This window comes from Hyperolius riggenbachi, chromosome 7 (assembly GCF_040937935.1).
Source record: "Hyperolius riggenbachi isolate aHypRig1 chromosome 7, aHypRig1.pri, whole genome shotgun sequence".
In the NCBI taxonomy this organism is placed as follows: Eukaryota; Metazoa; Chordata; class Amphibia; order Anura; family Hyperoliidae; genus Hyperolius; species Hyperolius riggenbachi.
The window spans coordinates 283,278,893-283,296,791 of NC_090652.1; the positions used below are offsets into that span (position 1 = coordinate 283,278,893).

The 17,899-nt window shown below is 44.3% G+C and overlaps 1 protein-coding gene across 1 annotated transcript in view; it reads right to left on the bottom strand.

Annotated features, from left to right (window-relative positions):
- Positions 1 to 1,589: 1,589 nt before the first annotated feature.
- The window catches only part of KYNU (kynureninase), a 137,067-nt gene continuing 120,757 nt past the window's right edge, over positions 1,590 to 17,899 (bottom strand). The window contains exons 11-14 of the mRNA XM_068247079.1: positions 14,242 to 14,294; positions 10,793 to 10,878; positions 5,658 to 5,888; positions 1,590 to 1,984 (exon numbers count right to left, since the gene is read on the bottom strand). Of these exons, the coding sequence (XP_068103180.1) occupies positions 1,859 to 1,984; positions 5,658 to 5,888; positions 10,793 to 10,878; positions 14,242 to 14,294 (496 nt within the window). The 3' untranslated portion in view covers positions 1,590 to 1,858. The remainder of the gene's footprint in view (positions 1,985 to 5,657; positions 5,889 to 10,792; positions 10,879 to 14,241; positions 14,295 to 17,899) is intronic.

Consider the following 17,899-nt stretch of genomic DNA (forward strand, 5'->3'; position numbering starts at 1 on the left):
ATCAGATGTTACCATCAATAAAATGTATTTTTTTCCAAAAATATACCCAGAAGAATGAGTTGCAGATGTCCAATGTAGCAGTGTAAGAAGGAAGTTCCCCAGCGCCAGGAGGAACTCACTTCTCCGTAATCTATCAAGCCTTCCTATTGGTTCTTTCATGTTCGGGACAGCTTTACTGACCACTAGGAATGTGCAGTAGCTCAACGTTCAGCTAAGAGAGTGAGTTTTACAAGTCTAATGCCACTGTGAGTGACCAGGCCACGGTGAATATGAAACCTCTAGAAATCAATGGGGCCTGAAAAGAAGCCTCAGCATGCCACCATTGTTGGAGCTTTCGGGGGTCCTGGGAGAAGGTGGTACTACAAATGATAAAAGTGTGGATAGGCACCTCTCATGGGCATGCCTTTAAGCCAGATGACTTCCAACAAAGTTGTGTTATGACCCCTCTGGAGGAGCCTCTTGTAATGGCCATGCGTGTCACTTCCTCTTCCTGCTTCATTCAGTGATTCACTTCTCTAAAAGAGAAGACAGGGGTGACCCAGAAGTTTTAACATAGCCAAGATGGCAGCCGCAATTTTTAAATTGAAATTGAACGAAAACTGTTTGGTGTAGAAAGGCGATTCAGGCATCAAATGAAAGAGGAGAGAACAAGCTACAGAAAGGTATGCATCTTTAAGTACTTTGCCGTACTGGTTGGAGTCTTAAAGGCATGCCCATGAGAGGTGCTCGAAGTCCCTTTAAGCCTAACCCCCCCCCCCCCAAAAAATGTAACTTACCTGAGGCTTCTTGCAGCCCCAAGCAGCCATCCTGTGTCTATGCTGTCCTGCTGCGACCCTCCAGCAAGCAGTGGCGACATCCTGAAAGCTGACCGTTCGTGGCCAGTCAGAGGCTACTACGCGTGCATGACTTTAAGCCACGCACACCCTGGACATGCTCTTGTGGCGGGAGGATCTGCGCATGCACAGTAGAGATTTTCCCGTACTTGGCATGCGCACAACACTGCCATGCACGGGGACGCAATGAGGAGGTGTGTGGCCGGCCAGCTTTCAGCTAGTTGCTGCTACTGGCCGGAGGGTTTCAGAAGGACTACATTGGCACAGGATCACTGTGGGGGGCTGCAAGAAGCCCCAGGTAAGTTCAACAGTTTTGTTTTTCTTGTTTTAACTTTGTACTTCCTTAAAGGGAAGGTTCAAGCAAAAAAAAAAATGAGATTCACTTACCTGGGGCTTCTACCAGCCCCATGTAGCCATCCTGTGCCCTTGTAGTCACTCACTGCTGCTCCAGTCCCCCGCTGGCAGCTTTCTGACCTCTGAGGTCAGGGCCACATTGCATACATTTTTACGCATTCCAGCTAGTGCAGGAACAAAAATTTACGCGTTTCACCACTAACGCGTAAAAATGTATGTGTTAATGTTCATGCACTAGCGGGAATGTGTAAAAATGTACGCAATTTGGCCCTGACCTCCGAGGTCAGAAAGCTGCCAGCGGGGGACTGGATCAGCAGTGAGTGACTACGAGGGCACAGGATGGCTGCATGGGGCTGGTAGAAGCCCCAGGTAAGTGAATCTCATTTTTTTTTTTTTGCTTGGACCTTCCCTTTAAATGACAATAGTGGTAATGTCAAAAAACGTATGATCCATTATAAAATTGGTGATCATTTAAGTAGAAAAGTGGGAAAGGAGGATGATAATTTGAAGGAGCCATCATTTCAGATAATCGTTTTTGTAAAGAGGCCGCAAAGATATGCAGTTTCCGTTGTAGGGGTCCTCCGACTGTGTAGTTGTCCATCTCTCGCTCCTTCTCCATTATTTGTATTGATTTCAGGGTTGCTTTCTCTTTGATTTTCAGTTCCAGGAGGTTATGTGGTTTTCTTCACAGCATCCAGTGATTCTCCCAGAATCTGAACAAATCTGAAAACATCGTGGAAAGAGTTGTACAGAGGTATCGGAGCTATCCGTAAGCCATTGGGCTCCCTCATGTCACACTGTAAAGCAAAATAAAAGAGAATAAAACAAAAAAGAAACATATAATCTTAAACCCTGGCAAGGAAGAAACACATGTTCATGTAACTTGACAGGCGTACGTAATAAGATGGCGCCCAGAAATGTGGGCACTCAGGAAAGCTGATAGTAGAATATTGGTACATTTACAGACAATGTAGTGTTAAAGTTTAACTGTCGGGCATAAAATCAAAAATCAATTCTTTATTTTTATCTGGTAAACAAGTAATAAGCATGCTAACCAGGCAATCCAAAAGTTAAAATCTATTACTTTTCTTGTTTATAAAGGATCATTCCCCAGTTTACCTGACTCTTATTTGGTACATTGCCACACAAAGGAAATTGCAGGGCATGCTGGGTTGTCTTTTTTTTTTGCTTCTTAATTTCCCTTCATACTTAACTAATGTACAGAAGCAAAAAAGGACAACCCAGCATGCCCTGCAACTTCCTTTGTGTGGCAACGTACCAAATAAGCATCAGGTAAACTGGGGAATGATCATTTATAAACATGAAATCTAGTAGAGATTTTAAATTTTGGATTGCCTGATTAGCATCCTTATTATTTGTTTACCAGATAAAAATAAATAATTGAATTTTGATTTTATGCCCGACAGTTACACTTTAAAGTGGAAAGAAAATTTTGGTATTAAATACCGATATTTTACTATTGCTAAACCTAACCCAATTCTCACACAGAACCCTTCACCAGATGCCTTACCCTAACCTGTTTTCAAGTGGCTTCCCCAATTTGCATTATGTTCAGCCCACGTCAAACCACCAGGAGGCCATATTGGAGGTGCAGTCATACTGTCATGCCTAGATTGCATATGGTGGAGGGAAGGGAAAAACACTAGACACCAGGGAGCTGTAAAGGGGAGGAAGGAAGTGGGGGCACTAGACACCAGGAAACTGTATATGGTGGTGGTGGTGTGGGGGGGGGCACTACTAGACACCAGAGAACTGTAAAGGGGAGGGAGGGGGAGCACTAGATACCAGGGACCTTTCTAGGGAGAGAAAGAAGAACCACTAGAAAACAGATAGCTGTATAGGGGAGGAAGGAGGCATTAAACACCAGGGAAATTTATGGAGGAGGGAGGAAGGCACTAAACACTAGGGAACTGTATAGGGGAGGAGGGGGGGGGGGGGCATTAGACACCGGGGTACTTTATGATGGAGGAAGGTGGCCATTAGACATTGAAGTTGGTCCATGACTTTGTTCCCAGCGTTCAATTTCGGCCCACTATATAGTTAAAGGACTACTGTAGGGGAAAAAAAGAGTTGAACTTACTCGGGGCTTCTAATGGTCCCCCGCAGACATCCTGTGCCCGCGCAGCCACTCCCCAATGCTCTGGCCCCGCCTCCAGTTCACTTTTGGAATTTCTGACTTAAATGTCGGAAAACAACTGTGCCTGCGTTGCTGTCTCCCCGCTCCCGCTGATGTCACCAGGAGCATACCGCCAAGGTCTGGGCCTGCACAATACACTTTTGGTGATGTCAGCAAAAGCGAGGGCGCAGCCGCGGTTGTTTTCCGACTTTAAAGTCACAAATTTCGGACGTGAACCGGAGGTGGGGACCAGAGCATCACTGAGTGGCTGCGCGAGCACTGGACGTTTGCGGGGGGAACCATTAGAAGCCCCGGGTAATTTCAACTCTTTTTCCCCCTACCCCCCTACAGTACTCCTTTAAGTTTTATACCCCTGTCCTAGAGACTGACGGCCATCTTATGCTATCATTCATCAGGGAGGTATGATGTCAGCTGTCACAATGATCACTCTCCCTCCTGCATGCCCATCTGTCTAATTTGGAGTGTGTTTTAGACAAACTGGTAATGAACTGGAGGTCACTGAGAAGATAATGAGGATCTATCAATAAGTTTTATTTTTTATTTTGCAAAAAATAACATTTTTTAACTAAACATTTAATGCATTATTAATGTAAATATTGTTTTATTAAAAGCATGTACAAAAAAAAAAAAGCTGTACTTGAACTGGCGCTGTAAGTTAAAGGACACCCGAGGAGAAAATAAACTAATGAAATAACCAATTGATTGTATCTATCCTCTTTCTCCTAAAAATGACTTTTTAAGATATTCCACAATTGTATTTTATATTTAAATCTATTTTTTAAGTTTTTACTGTTGTGTTGTTTTATATTTTTTTATCTCTTGCTTGCTCTCAGAAACCATTTTCTGCTAGGAAAGTGTTTTATAGTTGTAATTTCTTATCAGTGAGGGTCACGCTGTAGTTTGACATTGTCCTGACTCAGACAGGAACTGCCACTTACATACCTGATGTTTAACTCTTAACTGATGTTTATCTCTTTCAGGCAAAGAAAGAAAAAAAGCAACACAACATAGTTATTAGTGCACATTATTGTAAAAGTGAACAGAGGCACCAAAAGGATAAAATATACTTAAAAACTTTAACATTTCACAGGAGGCAGTAGTGGCCTCAGTCAGAGGTGCTTAGGGTGTTCTTGAGACTATACTGTTGTGTACTCCTCCCTGTTATTGCCTGAAGAAGTGGGAATATACCTGTGAAATGCGTTGCTTTGTGTGTTGGAGTATGTGAATACATTTTTTAGCGTGAAAATCGACAGTTTCATGTCTGCTTCGGGGAGATAGGTCCACCACTGCCTCCCGTGAAATTTTACAGTTTTTAAGTATATTTTATCCTTTTGGCGCCTTTGTTCTCTTTTACAATACCAGTATCCACCCCTGGTGGAGGGGTCGTACCCCCTTTTCTTCTGATCTACAGATAGCAACATGTTAATCCTGAGTGAGGACAGGTCTAATATCATAGTTACATAGTTACATAGTTATTTTGGTTGAAAAAAGACATACGTCCATCGAGTTCAACCAGTATAAAGTACAACACCAGCCTGCTCCCTCACATATCCCTGTTGATCCAGAGGAAGGCAAAAAAAAACCTTACAAGGCATGGTCCAATTAGCCCCTAAAGGGAAAAATCCCTTCCCGACTCCAGATGGCAATCAGATAAAATCCCTGGATCAACATCATTAGGCATTACCTAGTAATTGTAGCCATGGATGTCTTTCAACGCAAGGAAAGCATCTAAGCCCCCTTTAAATGCAGGTATAGAGTTTGCCATAACGACTTCCTGTGGCAATGCATTCCACATCTTAATCACTCTTACTGCAAAGAACCCTTTCCTAAATAAATGGCTAAAACGTTTTTCGTCCATGCGCAGATCATGTCCTCTAGTCCTTTGAGAAGGCCTAGGGACAAAAAGCTCATCCGCCAAGCTATTCTATTGCCCTCTGATGTATTTATACATGTTAATTAGATCCCCTCTAAGGCGTCTTTTCTCTAGACTAAATAAACCCAGTTTATCTCCTCACCTGCATTTACAGTGGTTGCCTATACGGTGACCCTGGTTTGTGAGTATATGGTTTACTTACTTCTAATTTACCCATTCAGTTTACATACTACACTATTAAGCTCTCTGTGTCCCCCCCCCCCCCCTTTTTTTTCCTCCTCATTTGTGCACATTAGGACACTTTAAGATGTCAGCGCTTTCCTTTCATCAACTTTGGAAAACTTAATTCACACATGCTTTTTTTTAACACCCGGCTGTTGATGATGACATTGTTAATTGTCAGACCCACAGATGACAAAGGACAGATAATACCACCTACCGCCACTCCTCGCTTCTCCAGCTCCTCGTAAACGGCTTTTATGGGCAGCGAAAAAGTCAGGGAGAGCTGACAGCCCCGCTCCTCGATGCGAGAGGGCGTAATTATTTTTGCAAAAGGTTTCTCGGGTTCAGCAGTGTTTTCACTGTAATAATGCTTAATTAAATACTCCAAATAACCGGTCAGTATAACAGACTTCTCTCTTAATGCTCGCATGCTAGTCTGATTGAAAACCTGAATGAGGCAGAAAAAAATATATATATCATTCAAACATGTAAAACTTAAGTAGATAAACAGAAAAACACTTAAAGGACCACTACAGCAAAAAAAAAGTAAGCAGTTAAAATCTGACAGAAGCAGCAGGTTTCGGACCAGTCCATCTCCTCATAAAGGATTCTCTGGGTTTTCTTTGTTTTCATATGCGTTTCCTGAATGGCAGTTGTTAAGGCTAACTGACAAAATAATGTGCAAGTGAGTAGAAAGGCTGAACTAATAAAAAATGACAATTAAACAGGGACACCAGGAGCCCAATATCGTGTGATATCGTCACTTAAGATGGTCGAGGTTTAGGAAAGAAGGTATTATACTCACAAGTGTGGGTTGCTACTATAGAGCAACCACCTTCAGCGTGTGTGGAGAAGTACCGTCTCCACTCGGCCTTTGTTGGTCGCTGCTCCCGGAAAAGGCGTCTTACACAAGGGTAGAGACGCTGCCCCTGGCTGTGATGCCAGGGTCTAGGTAGTAGAGTTCAGTGAGGGGAGGCGCCCTTAGAATGTATGTAAGACCAGTAATTCTATGTGCACTATATAAGTTGAGTAATCAGTCGAGGTGCTAATCCAATAAATTATTATATATTTTTATACAAGTTGTCTTCTACCTTTCATAGCAGGTAAGAGCATCTCTTCCTTACCTGATTACTCAACTTATATAGTGTACATAGAATTATTGGTCTTACATACATTCTAAGGGCGCCTCCCCTCACTGAACTCTACTGAGTAGGAAGGCTGGCTGGTATCTTACTATTTTGGCAGTTAAACTGCTGTTCAGGAAATGCTTTTGAAAACAAAGAAAAACCTGGGAATCCTCCATGAGGAGATGGACTAGCCCAAAACCTGTCAGTTCTATCAATTTCTTGGAGTTCTGTTTTAGGGCTGGTACACACCAAAGCTGAAGCATTTTTTAAAATGCTTGCAGGGGGGAAACCGCTTGGATAATGAAAGTGAATGGGATGGTGCACACCAGAGAGGTTCGCTTTTTCCACAAACGCAAACTCGGGGGCTGCAGCATTTTTGAGATTTCTGAGGCATTTCTGCCTCAATGTTAAAGTATAGGAAAGTGGAAAACCGCTCTAAAAAACGCTAGATCAGAGCAGTTTTCCAGGCGTTTTTTCAAAAGCTGTTCCGTAACAGCTTTACTGTAACAATATATGAAATCTGCTACACAAAAACGCTCCAAAAAACACTAGGATGTTTAGAAAACATGCCTAGAATCGCTCTGAAATCTGCCTCAAAAACCTGTAGCGTTTTGAGGATCTGCTAGAGGTTTTTGGTGTGCACTGAATTTCCAGCTGACTACGGTAATTAATGTCCAACCTGATATCTCCTGGGAACTATGATATGGGACCAGTCACAACTGGGTTCCCCGCAATGTCATTTTACCAAAAGGTAGCTGTTGGCCTCCAGTGAGCAGAAAAGCATTTGGCAATCTTTGGCGGCACTCACCGACGTGCCATCATTTTGTTGCACTTTGGGGGGATACAGAAGCGCTGCACTTATGCGATCCTGGAAGCTACCAGGACTTAACAAGACAACAGGAGACAATGGAGCATTTGCACAAACAACAGTAGAAGCCAGTGCCGTTCATTTCAATGGTCAGCGCTTGGGCGACGAGCGACAACCAATCAAATGTTTAATGTTGGTTCATTGCTGGTAAATTGTAAAAGCCTTGCACACAGGTTAGATCACTGTTGCCCAGCAGGTATTGTGATACAGTCTTTGCTTCATGAACAGCTCCCTTGGCACTGGTTTTCCTTTTTCATGTATTGCACTCCACTTTCAGCCTCCTCTTTCATATGTAGCAACCCCGCTTTCATGTTCAGGTGCCCCTTTGGGCTGCAGACGCCCAAGGCCCGGGCCTTTGTGGCCTTTCCAGAAATCTAAAAAGCCACTCTGGACAGAGGTGGAGGGAAAGCGCACAATGGCAGCATGCCAGATCTCTTGCCAACGCATCGGTGGAAACTGTACACACACTAGACACTAAGCCTTGTCCGAGCTTCATCCAGAGTGTGTATGAACGTTTACATATATAGGTCTTTTTCATAGTGCTATATTTCAGGTTCGCTTTGAGCCAAATCAAGGCCATTCATAAATATGTATTATCCAATGCTTATTTTTATTTTCTGTTCTTTAGTGGCTGTACAGAATGCAGATTGCCGGCACCTCCGCTGAGCATTCTCTGATATTTTTTCCCTCCCAGCATTAAAGTACTGTAGGATCCATTGTGTTGATTGCACCGGGAGCTGAGAGTCAGAAGGCGATGTGAGATCCATTCTGTAGAGGTTCTGCAGCGGCAATTAGCATTTGCAAAACCTAAGTTGGCATGCCAGAAAGGGTAAAAATCAACCATAAAATGGAGAATCACTGAGCGCTTAACTCTCATTGTCAGAGGCTCCCCGCCGAGGGTTTAATGACAGAGACACATAGCAGCCGTGTTGTGACATAAGTTCATAAACGGAGGGGGAAAAAAACCCATAGCCTCACCGCGATGAGCTAAAACTTCCCGAAAAAAAATTATGAATTTTATAGAGCCTTTTTACAGTGAGCTACTTTGTGCAAATGCTCCCCCGGTGAGGAATTTTCTAAGCCGTACTTGGATTCCCTGGTCAAATTTGCCTAATTTAGCAGCTAAAATTCATGCAGAAAGCTTTCAGGTTCCGGGCTTAACAGCTTCTGTTGTTACAGATGAAGCATTAAGTTGCCATGTAGAAAATTATACAAACAATCAGTGTTCAGGAACGATATAAATGACTTCACTCTAAATGCATTTTAAACTGAGCTTCTGGAGTGGAGAAAGTTAATTTGTTCTGTGTCGTGTCCTTGGAATTTGTGCCGTGAGCCTGCCGATACATCCGTGTTGAGGAACGTATGATGAAGCAACGAGCCAATGGCCGGCAAGGGATATTTATGTGCGTGGGAGGGCGAGGAGGACGGGGATATTTGTGTCTTCACAATTAAAAAAAGAGAGAAACATTAAAAAAGAAAACTTATTGAAACCTTATTTTTGTTGTAAAAGAATACTATTTGAATTTTAATTTTCAGCTACTATCAATTTCCAAAACTGAACAGGAAGTTCTAAACATTCATTTTTGCAGTTTTTCTAGCTGGACCTTGGAGAACTGATCAATCAAAAATTCCCATTCTGTACATGACTAATAAACTACACAGAGTAGCAACTATGGTACACTTCATGTACGCCTGGATTAATTCAAGGATTGTAGCTGGCAGTGTGTGCAAGTGCATAAAAACAAAGTAAACCAGCTAAAATAACAAGAGTATATATATATATATATATATATATATATATATATATTTATATATATATATATATATATATATATATATATATATATATATATATATATATATAAAACAGGAGGAGCAGTGGGCATGAGGAATGCCTGCTACGCATTCCTTCCCCGCCCCCTTTTTGGAATTTAGCGGCGCTAAGGTATCCCTTCAGAGTAATTTTTTTGACGCCCAAAAGTTCTTGATCACCTCCGATAGCTCAGTTTAGATGGCCAGCCAGCTCTAGGAAGAGTCCTGGTGGTTTTGAGCTTCTTCCACTTACAGATGATGAAGGCCACTGTGCTCATTGGGACCTTCAAAGCAGCAACCTTTAACCCTCCCTCAAGGTTTGTACCTCAAGACAATACTGTCTCAGAGGTCTACAGACAATTCCTTGACTTTATGCTTGGTTTGTGCTCTGACATGAACTGTCAACTGTGGGACATTATATAGACAAGTGTGTCCCATTCCAGATCATGTCCAGTCAACTGAATTTACCACAGGTTGACTTCAATTAAGCTCAGGGATGATCAGGACAAACAGAATCCACATGAGCTCAATTTTGAGCATCATGGCAAAGGCTGTGAATACTTACGTAAATAAGCTTTTCTCACTTTTTTGTTTTTAACCTTCCTGGCGGTAAGCCCGAGCTGAGCTCGGGGTAAGCCGCCGGAAGGCACCGCTCAGGCCCCGCTGGGCCGATTTGCATAATTTTTTTTTGCTGCACGCAGCTAGCACTTTGCTAGCTGCGTGCAGTGCCCGATCGCCGCCGCTACCCGCCGATCCACCGCTATCCGTCGCGCCACAGCCGCCCCCCCCCCCCCCAGACCCCGTGCGCTGCCTGGCCAATCAGTGCCAGGCAGCTCTATGGGGTGGATCGGAATCCCCTTTGACGTCTTGACGTCGATGACGTCATCCCGCCCCGTCGCCATGGCGACGGGGGAAGCCCTCCGGGAGATCCCGTTCTTTGAACGGGATCTCCGGATCTCCGATCGCCGGCGGCGATCGGAGGGGCTGGTGGGATGCCGCTGAGCAGCGGCTATCATGTAGCGAGACTTTGTCTCGCTACATGAAAAAAAAAAAAAAAAAATTTTTAAAAAAGATTTGCTGCCCCCTGGCGATTTTTTTGCAAACCGCCAGGAGGGTTAATAAATTTGCAAAAATATCAAGTAAACCTGTTTCACGTTGTTATTATGTGGTGTTGTGTGTAGAATTTTGAGGAAAAAAAATTAAATTAATCCATTTTGAATAAGATTGTAACATACCTAACAAAATGTGGAAAAACGTTTCCCTTCCCTTCCACTGTTTCACTCCCTTGGTGGCTGCCACTCGCACTCGTCTCCAAACTGCCATGTTTAGTTTTTTGAATTTGACACAGGATTCAATTCTTTAACACAATTTATTAAAGATTATTTTAAAAACCTTCCTGAAAACATCAAAGAGTGTCCAGAGTGTGCACTATGGTCCATGCATCTATAGGTATGGAGGGGGGGGATGCTAGAAAGATTTCTTGGATTTTTTTTTGTATTTCTATAATTGCTTCATTATTTCACTGTTTCCTGAATAAATTCCTACCTCTAAACTTGCATGCAGGGAGCACACGAGTAGAATAGGAGGGTTAGACAGACGGAACCCATCGACTCCTTGGCTTAGTTTCAGCTCTAGGTGAGAAGATGCATAAAATTATATTATAATGAGGTAACATCTTAATATACTGTTTACTGAAGATTGTTTTCTAGAGACCTAGGGCTCGATTCACAAAGCGGTGCTAACAGTTAGCACCCTGGTGAAAAGCCCTTTATCATGCCTAAACTCAGTTTAGGCATGATAAGTTTAGGTGTGATAAGTTTAGGTGTGATAAGTTTAGGCATGATAAGTTTAGGTGTGATAAGTTTAGGCATGCTAAGTTTAAGCGCCAACTGCGTTAGCACCGCAGTGCACAGCTGATCAAAAGTTTTACGCTAGCAAAGACTGGTGCACTTTGTATAAAGTTTAATGGCGCTGCTTTGCGTGCGGGACTTTGCAAGCGATCTAAACTTATCTAAACTTAGCATGCCTAAACTTATCACACCTAAACTTATCACACCTAAACTTATCACGCCTAAACTGGCTTTTCACCAGCATGGTGCAATGGTTATCATGCCTAAAGTCTTTTAGGCATGCTAACTGGGTTAGCACCGCTTTGTGAATCGAGCCCTTAGTGTATATATTCGAGCAAAAACAAAGGCCTCCTGTGAGAAAACGCGGAAAAGCCGCCTCGTGTACTAGCAGCAAGGCCGCATGTGTTGATAGTGAGGCGGCTGGTTCCGCGTCCAGCGCGGCGGTTTGCACGCAGCAGCGTGCAGCTGGGGTGGCTGAGTCTGTTAGTTCACATAGGTTTAGGAATACACGCGCGCACGCGGAAAGGCAGAACTTTTATGATGGCCAAGGGGGAATCAGCTGACCAGGCCGGTCAGCTGACCTCAGAGCTGGTAACCATTGGTTGATCCTTTAGGGCGGTGCCAGCGAGCACTGCTCTGTATATGGTTACTGCTGGCCACTCTCAAATTGTCTGCCGTTGCGATCACTACGTGGAAGCACTCAGACCTTAGTCAGATCCAACAGTGTGTTTGAACCAGGAGGACCTGGGAATTCACACTGAGCCAGATTACTTGTGTTATTATTCTGTTATACTTCAGACTAGTTCCAGGGTGTAGAGACCACGGACCTCACACCCAAGACTAGGGAACTTGTACTATTATTCTGTTATACTTCAGACTAGTTCCAGGGTGTAGAGACCACGGACCTCACACCCAAGACTAGGGAACCTGTATTATCATTCTGTTATACATCAGACTAGTTCCAGGGTGTAGAGACCACGGACTTCACACCCAAGACTAGGCATTGTTTGTTATTTGTTATGATCTGTTGCTTTCCTGACTATCCCTCTGCTTTCTGATTCGGTACCACGCATATCTGATATCATGTTACCAAACCCTGCCTTACTTGGATACCGAATAAGCCTTCTGTCTTTGTACTTTTTCTGTCTGTATGTTGCCGATCTGGCTTGCCCGACCTCGAGAGCTATCTCCCTCCACTTAAGAGATAGTTTCCCAGATCAGTCAGTGACATCCACCTTCAGGTGTCACTCACTCTCTGGTCCTTCCTACCTTCAGCCTGACTCCACCCCGTGGAGAGTCTCAGGCTGCTGGAAGGTTTCTGTACTCTCTATAGCAGTACTTCCTGTACTGCCTAGAGCCACCTGCTCTTCAGGTGGGTTACTCAAAGTCATACTGTTACACCAAACACTCACTATATATATATTTAGAGGTGTCCAGAGGTTAGCACTATATCTGTATTATTGGTGATTCTGCAGATCATCCATAATCAGGTATAGATCTGTATTCTTAGTGATACTGCAGATCACCAATAATCAGATTCTCTCTGCGAGCTGACACCGATCATTACACCTCCATTTTTACCTGTGATAGGAGTCGACTAACCTAAAACTGACCCCCGCACAACTAATACCTAAAACTGATTCCCCTTCCCAGTGCCTAAAATTAACTGCTGCCCGCCCAATGCCTAAAACGAGCTCCTCCACCTAATGTCTAAACTAATCCCTCCTCCTAGTACCTAAAACTACTCCTCCTCCCTCTTCTAGTAAGAGTGCTTCATTTTTTCTGCTGGGGACATGGATTGGTGATCGGGAACCATGTTCCCGTTCACTGATCCCAGGGCTACCGGGGGACAGCACGGGGGCGTGCCCTCGATCGAGTGCGGGAGCGTGCCGAAGCGCGGCACCGCAGCAGAGCAGCCACCTGGACGTGAGCAGAAATGGTTAAACTTTAGACCTCCCCAGGAAGAAAATAACTCGCTTGGGGATATAATTTCGAAGTGAGTTTTTAACACGGTGTCCAGTTACCCTTTGCATGCCTCCGCAAAGACATAAGCGTTAGCTTAGACCTGCAAAAAGTAGAGACCCGCCAAGCTCCCCGTCGAGTTGCTGCACACCAAGTTGCTCTGCCAGGCACCCCTGTCATTATACATAACACCGCTGATCACCTAACGCCTCTCGCCGCAAATTCCATTGCATGATTACAGTGTATCTAACACAGGAGCCCAGGCAAAGCATCTTTGAATCTGCAGCCGGGGCTCCGCATTGGTCCGCTGTCTGAACCAATAAAATGGCTCAGACAGCGGACCAATGAGGAGCCCTGGCTGCAGATTCAAAGATGCTTTGCCTGGGCTCCTATGCGGACTGTACATGGTTAGATACACTGTAATTATGCAACAGAATTTGTGGCGAGAGGCGACGGGTGATCAGCGGTGGTATGTATAATGACAGAGGTGCTCGGCAGGGCTACGTGGGGGCTTCTAAGGAGTGTTGCAACCCGACGGGGAGCTCTGGGGGTCTCCTTATTAAAGGAGACCCCCAGATGCTGCGGTGGAAGATGGCAGCGGATGTTCGGTGTGTTTGCGCATGTGTGAGGCTGTGCTGCTGAAGGAAAGCACCACAGCGTAAACCTCACTCCCCGTTTCCTGCAGTAAAACCTTATTTCAAGCTGTCTCTCCCTGTTTCTTGGCTGTTTAAGTGCTTCAGAAAACAGGAAAGTTTTTCGACCCAGGGGTTTGAATAGCTCAGAAAGGCTTTTTTACATAGATAACTGAAGTTTTTTTTTTAACTCTTCCTGTACTGGAAAACAATTCGAGGCTTTTTTTTTTTTGCTATTATTGTTCTATTTTTAAGCTGTACTACACATACAATTCATTATATCATAAGTTTATTTTGGCTTCAGGTTTCCTTTAAGGAAACCTAATTAATAAAATATGTCATATTAAAAGCATATTAAAAAAAAAAAGAAGAAAAAACAGTTTGAACTCAGGCTTCAAAGTGTTCATATGTTCAGATGTTTGTTTGTAGGTACCATAGAATTTATATTTTAACTCTTTTTATAAAGAGCCCTTTGTACATTTGTATTATTGTTATCCAGATATCTCAGCATGGAAAGCCATAGATGTTTTGTTAGAATACCGCCACTCACTGTTCTCCATGGCGAATCTGGATTTGAACTCGTGACCCCACCAGCCAACCAACCTGCAAGAGAAAAAAAAAAAAAGAAGTAAAAATCATTATGTGCAATTACATCTGCCGTGGAGTGAGCTAATTCCCAGTAAACACACACTACTGTATTTGGGAAACAGCTCGTCGGCCCAGCAGGTGACGCGCACAATGTTTTGACATTACGGGACGATAATGCAGAATTCAGATCAAACAACGCAGTGTGAGGTGGCGGGGAATAGAAATTTACAATGACTGACCAGAAAGAGAGAAGAATAATGAATGTCGGAGGGGAACGGAAGGCATGGCGACGGAGACGCAAAACTGCAGGAACTCAGATGAAGATTGACTTTTATTGTCAAAAAGAAAATAGATTTTAAGGAAAGTATTGTGCATGGATGGTAAATCTTCTCTTAAAGAGAGACTGAAGCCTTTCAAAATACCTCTTTTTATGCTGCAGGCTTCTTCATCAATATAACCCAAGCTGATTTGCAGCGGGGATGCAGCAGAATGAGGGCTTTATACCCCCAAATCCCAGGGCAAAATTCCACAACTTTTCGGGTTGTGTATTTTGCTGCCCAGGGGAGGCAGAGCTGTGCACAGTAGCTCTGCCTCCTGTCCAGTCAATCTCTGCCAATCTCCACCTCTCCCCATCCCTCTCAGTGAAAGGCGAGAAGAGGCGGTGATCAGCGCAGATTGACACAGCTACTGCCCTAAAGCTCTTCCTCTACCTGGAAGGAGCCTCAAATCTTCCCCCGAGGATTTTGTGGGGATTAAGACCTTGTACTGCCATGTCCCCACGGCAAATAAGCTTTTGTTATAATAATGAAGAAGCCTGCAGCATAAAAAGAGGTATTTTGAAAGGCTTCAGATTCTCTTTAAAGTTAACTGCTTCAATGCTAAAGTTCAGGCTAAAACAGAACTAAAAATCTGCATCTATTGCCATCATTGTTAAAAGTAAACGTGTAGGGAAAAAAGTTCCCCAAAGTGGTAGGCGCCTCGAGAGCAGAAAGTCTCTAGGTCCTCCAGAAGCTCCACTCATCCTCCTACACCGTGCCATTTTAGAGCTGTGTCCCCCGAAAGAGCATCGACAAGCCCTTGCTCAGTTGCACAGACCCTCTCTGGCTTCAGCGGAAACGAAAAAAAAGTGTCCCAAAGGGGTACTTGCTAGTGTTGGGCGAACAGTGTTCGCCACTGTTCGGGTTCTGCAGAACATCACCCTGTTCGGGTGATGTTCGAGTTCGGCCGAACACCTAATGGTGTTCGGCCTTTTTAGTTCGGGTTTCGCCCGAACTACTCAATGCCCGCCGAACAGGGCCCTGTTCGCCTGAATACGGCCCCCCTATGGGGTCGCAGGCATAAGGGGGGAGCATGCCCCGATCGCGCGCGGGGGGGGGGTCGGAAATTCCCCCCACCCCCTCCGCTAGCGCTCCCCCCTCTGCCCGCTTCCCCGTAAAAAAAAGTTTGCGTAAAGTTAATAGTACCTAGTGGTGGCTGGCTGGCTGTGGTGATGAGATGAGTGAGGAGGAGTCCGATCGACTAAGAGACGCGTTGAGGCCGGGCAGCGGGCGGTTCAGCGGTAGTACCCTTGTGGTACTTCCGCCCTTTCTCTGACCTCACATCCTCTACGTGATGATGCATACGAGGGTACGCGTAAAATTTGAGCCTTGATTGGGTCCATGCTACTACACACAGCATCTGTTGGGCTGAGCTGGGCTGGGCTGGGCTCTCCCCCCCCCGAGCAGGTTCATGCTACTGTACAGACACAGTGTGGTCTTGCAACTGTGATCTTCGAGGGTCTCTGCGTTGGAATAGCCTGGTGGGGGAGAATGGCAAACGCTTCTGGAGGACCCAGACGCTTCCACCTCCGGAGTTAAGTATCTAAATTTGGGGATTACAAACCTCATTCAAAAACCACTTTAAAGAGACCCTGTGCTGGAGGCAAATATATGTATCCATTATATTTTCCTGAAAAAGTTGTGTTCACTAAATTTACTGTTGCAGTTTTTTTTTTTACCCTGTAAAAGTCTTCCTCTTCCTAAACCAGCTGAAATTCAACCACATTATGCAACTTTGGTCAGACTCTCTTTTAACTCCCCCTACTATCCTCCTCCTGATGAGTCATGCCGTTTGCTTTCTATGCGCAAAGACAAGATAATCATAAACAGACGATGTCGCTTTTACCAGAAGGGTTTTGCATCCTCTCCAAGTGGTTCCCACTAGAGCCTAAGGTTGGCCATACACTTATAGATTTGCAGCAGATTTGACTATCAGATAGATTTCTATCAGATGCCTGTCAAGTCGAATCTGACAGGAATCTATCTGATGTGTGCCACACACTAGGAACAGATTTCCAATAGATTTTAGAATGAAATCTATTGGAAATTGATCTAAATGCATTATTGGACCATTAGATTCAATGCGACTCTATGGGCCATGGATCTGCTACCAGCAGCCTACAGTGGCAGCCTGGAGCAAAGTGGCACTTTGACGTGGGACTTGATAGACTTCTACAGGCTGGAAGAAAGTGAGTTTTGCCTCATGTATCCTTTAAACTTCAGAGCCAGGTGCATACACGCAGGGCCGGTTTAAGCAACAATGGGGCCCCAGGGCAAAATAAACCTGGGGGGCCCCCCAACATATACCCCGGAACAAAAATCGGCATTAGGGGACCTTTTTTGCAGCTGGTATAGTCAGGGTGTGAAGTCCCAATCGGTCGGAGCTCCACATTCTGGCTATCCCAGCCTGCATGGGGACAAGGGGTTAAAAAGTTTCAGGAGGGGGGACGCCACATAATTAAAAAAAAAAAATTCCCACACTCTAAACATAAATTTTTTTTTGGGGAAAATAGGAAAAAAAGCCAGGGATCTTCATACAGCCATATTGCGGCTGTATAGCGATCCCTGGCCAAAGCACTGTGGCTGTGTATGGACCCCCTGGAAACCCCGTCAGGAAATTTATTGCGCTTTCGTTTGATGCATGTAAAATTACACTACCGTTAGGTTTGCTACTAAAAGTGACATTTACCGCATTTAAAAGTATACTTTTTTCCTTCAACACTTTAAAATCAATTTTCTCAAAAACTATACTGTCTTTTTGAAAAATTGTTTTTTCCTCTTATTCCTAATGATCTCTTTAACATATCCTCCAAATGTAGGGTTTCTAGTAGGGATGGGACGAATCCACAATTTCTTCGAATCCGAATCCGGATCCGAATCTAAAAAGGTTCTCGAATATCTCGAACCTTTCGAATCCCGAATCTAACGAATCCTGCACATACGAATTGTGCGATCCGTGGTATAGTTGCCCGCAGTATAGGTAGCGAGGTAAAGGTGCCTTCAGTATAGCTAGCTAGGTATGGGTGCCTTCAATATTGGTAGCTTTCAGTATAGGTAGCAAGGTATATGGGCCTTCAGTATAGGTAGAAAGGTATATGGGCCTTCAGTATAGGTAGCAGGGTATATAGGCCTTCAGTATAGGTAGCAGGGTATATGTGCCTTCAGTATAGGTAGCAGGGTATATGTGCCTTCAGTATAGGTAGCAGGGTATATGGGCCTTCAGTATAGGTAGCAGGGTATATGGGCCTTCAGTATAGGTAGCAGGGTATAGGGGCCTTCAGTATAGATAGCAGGGTATATGTG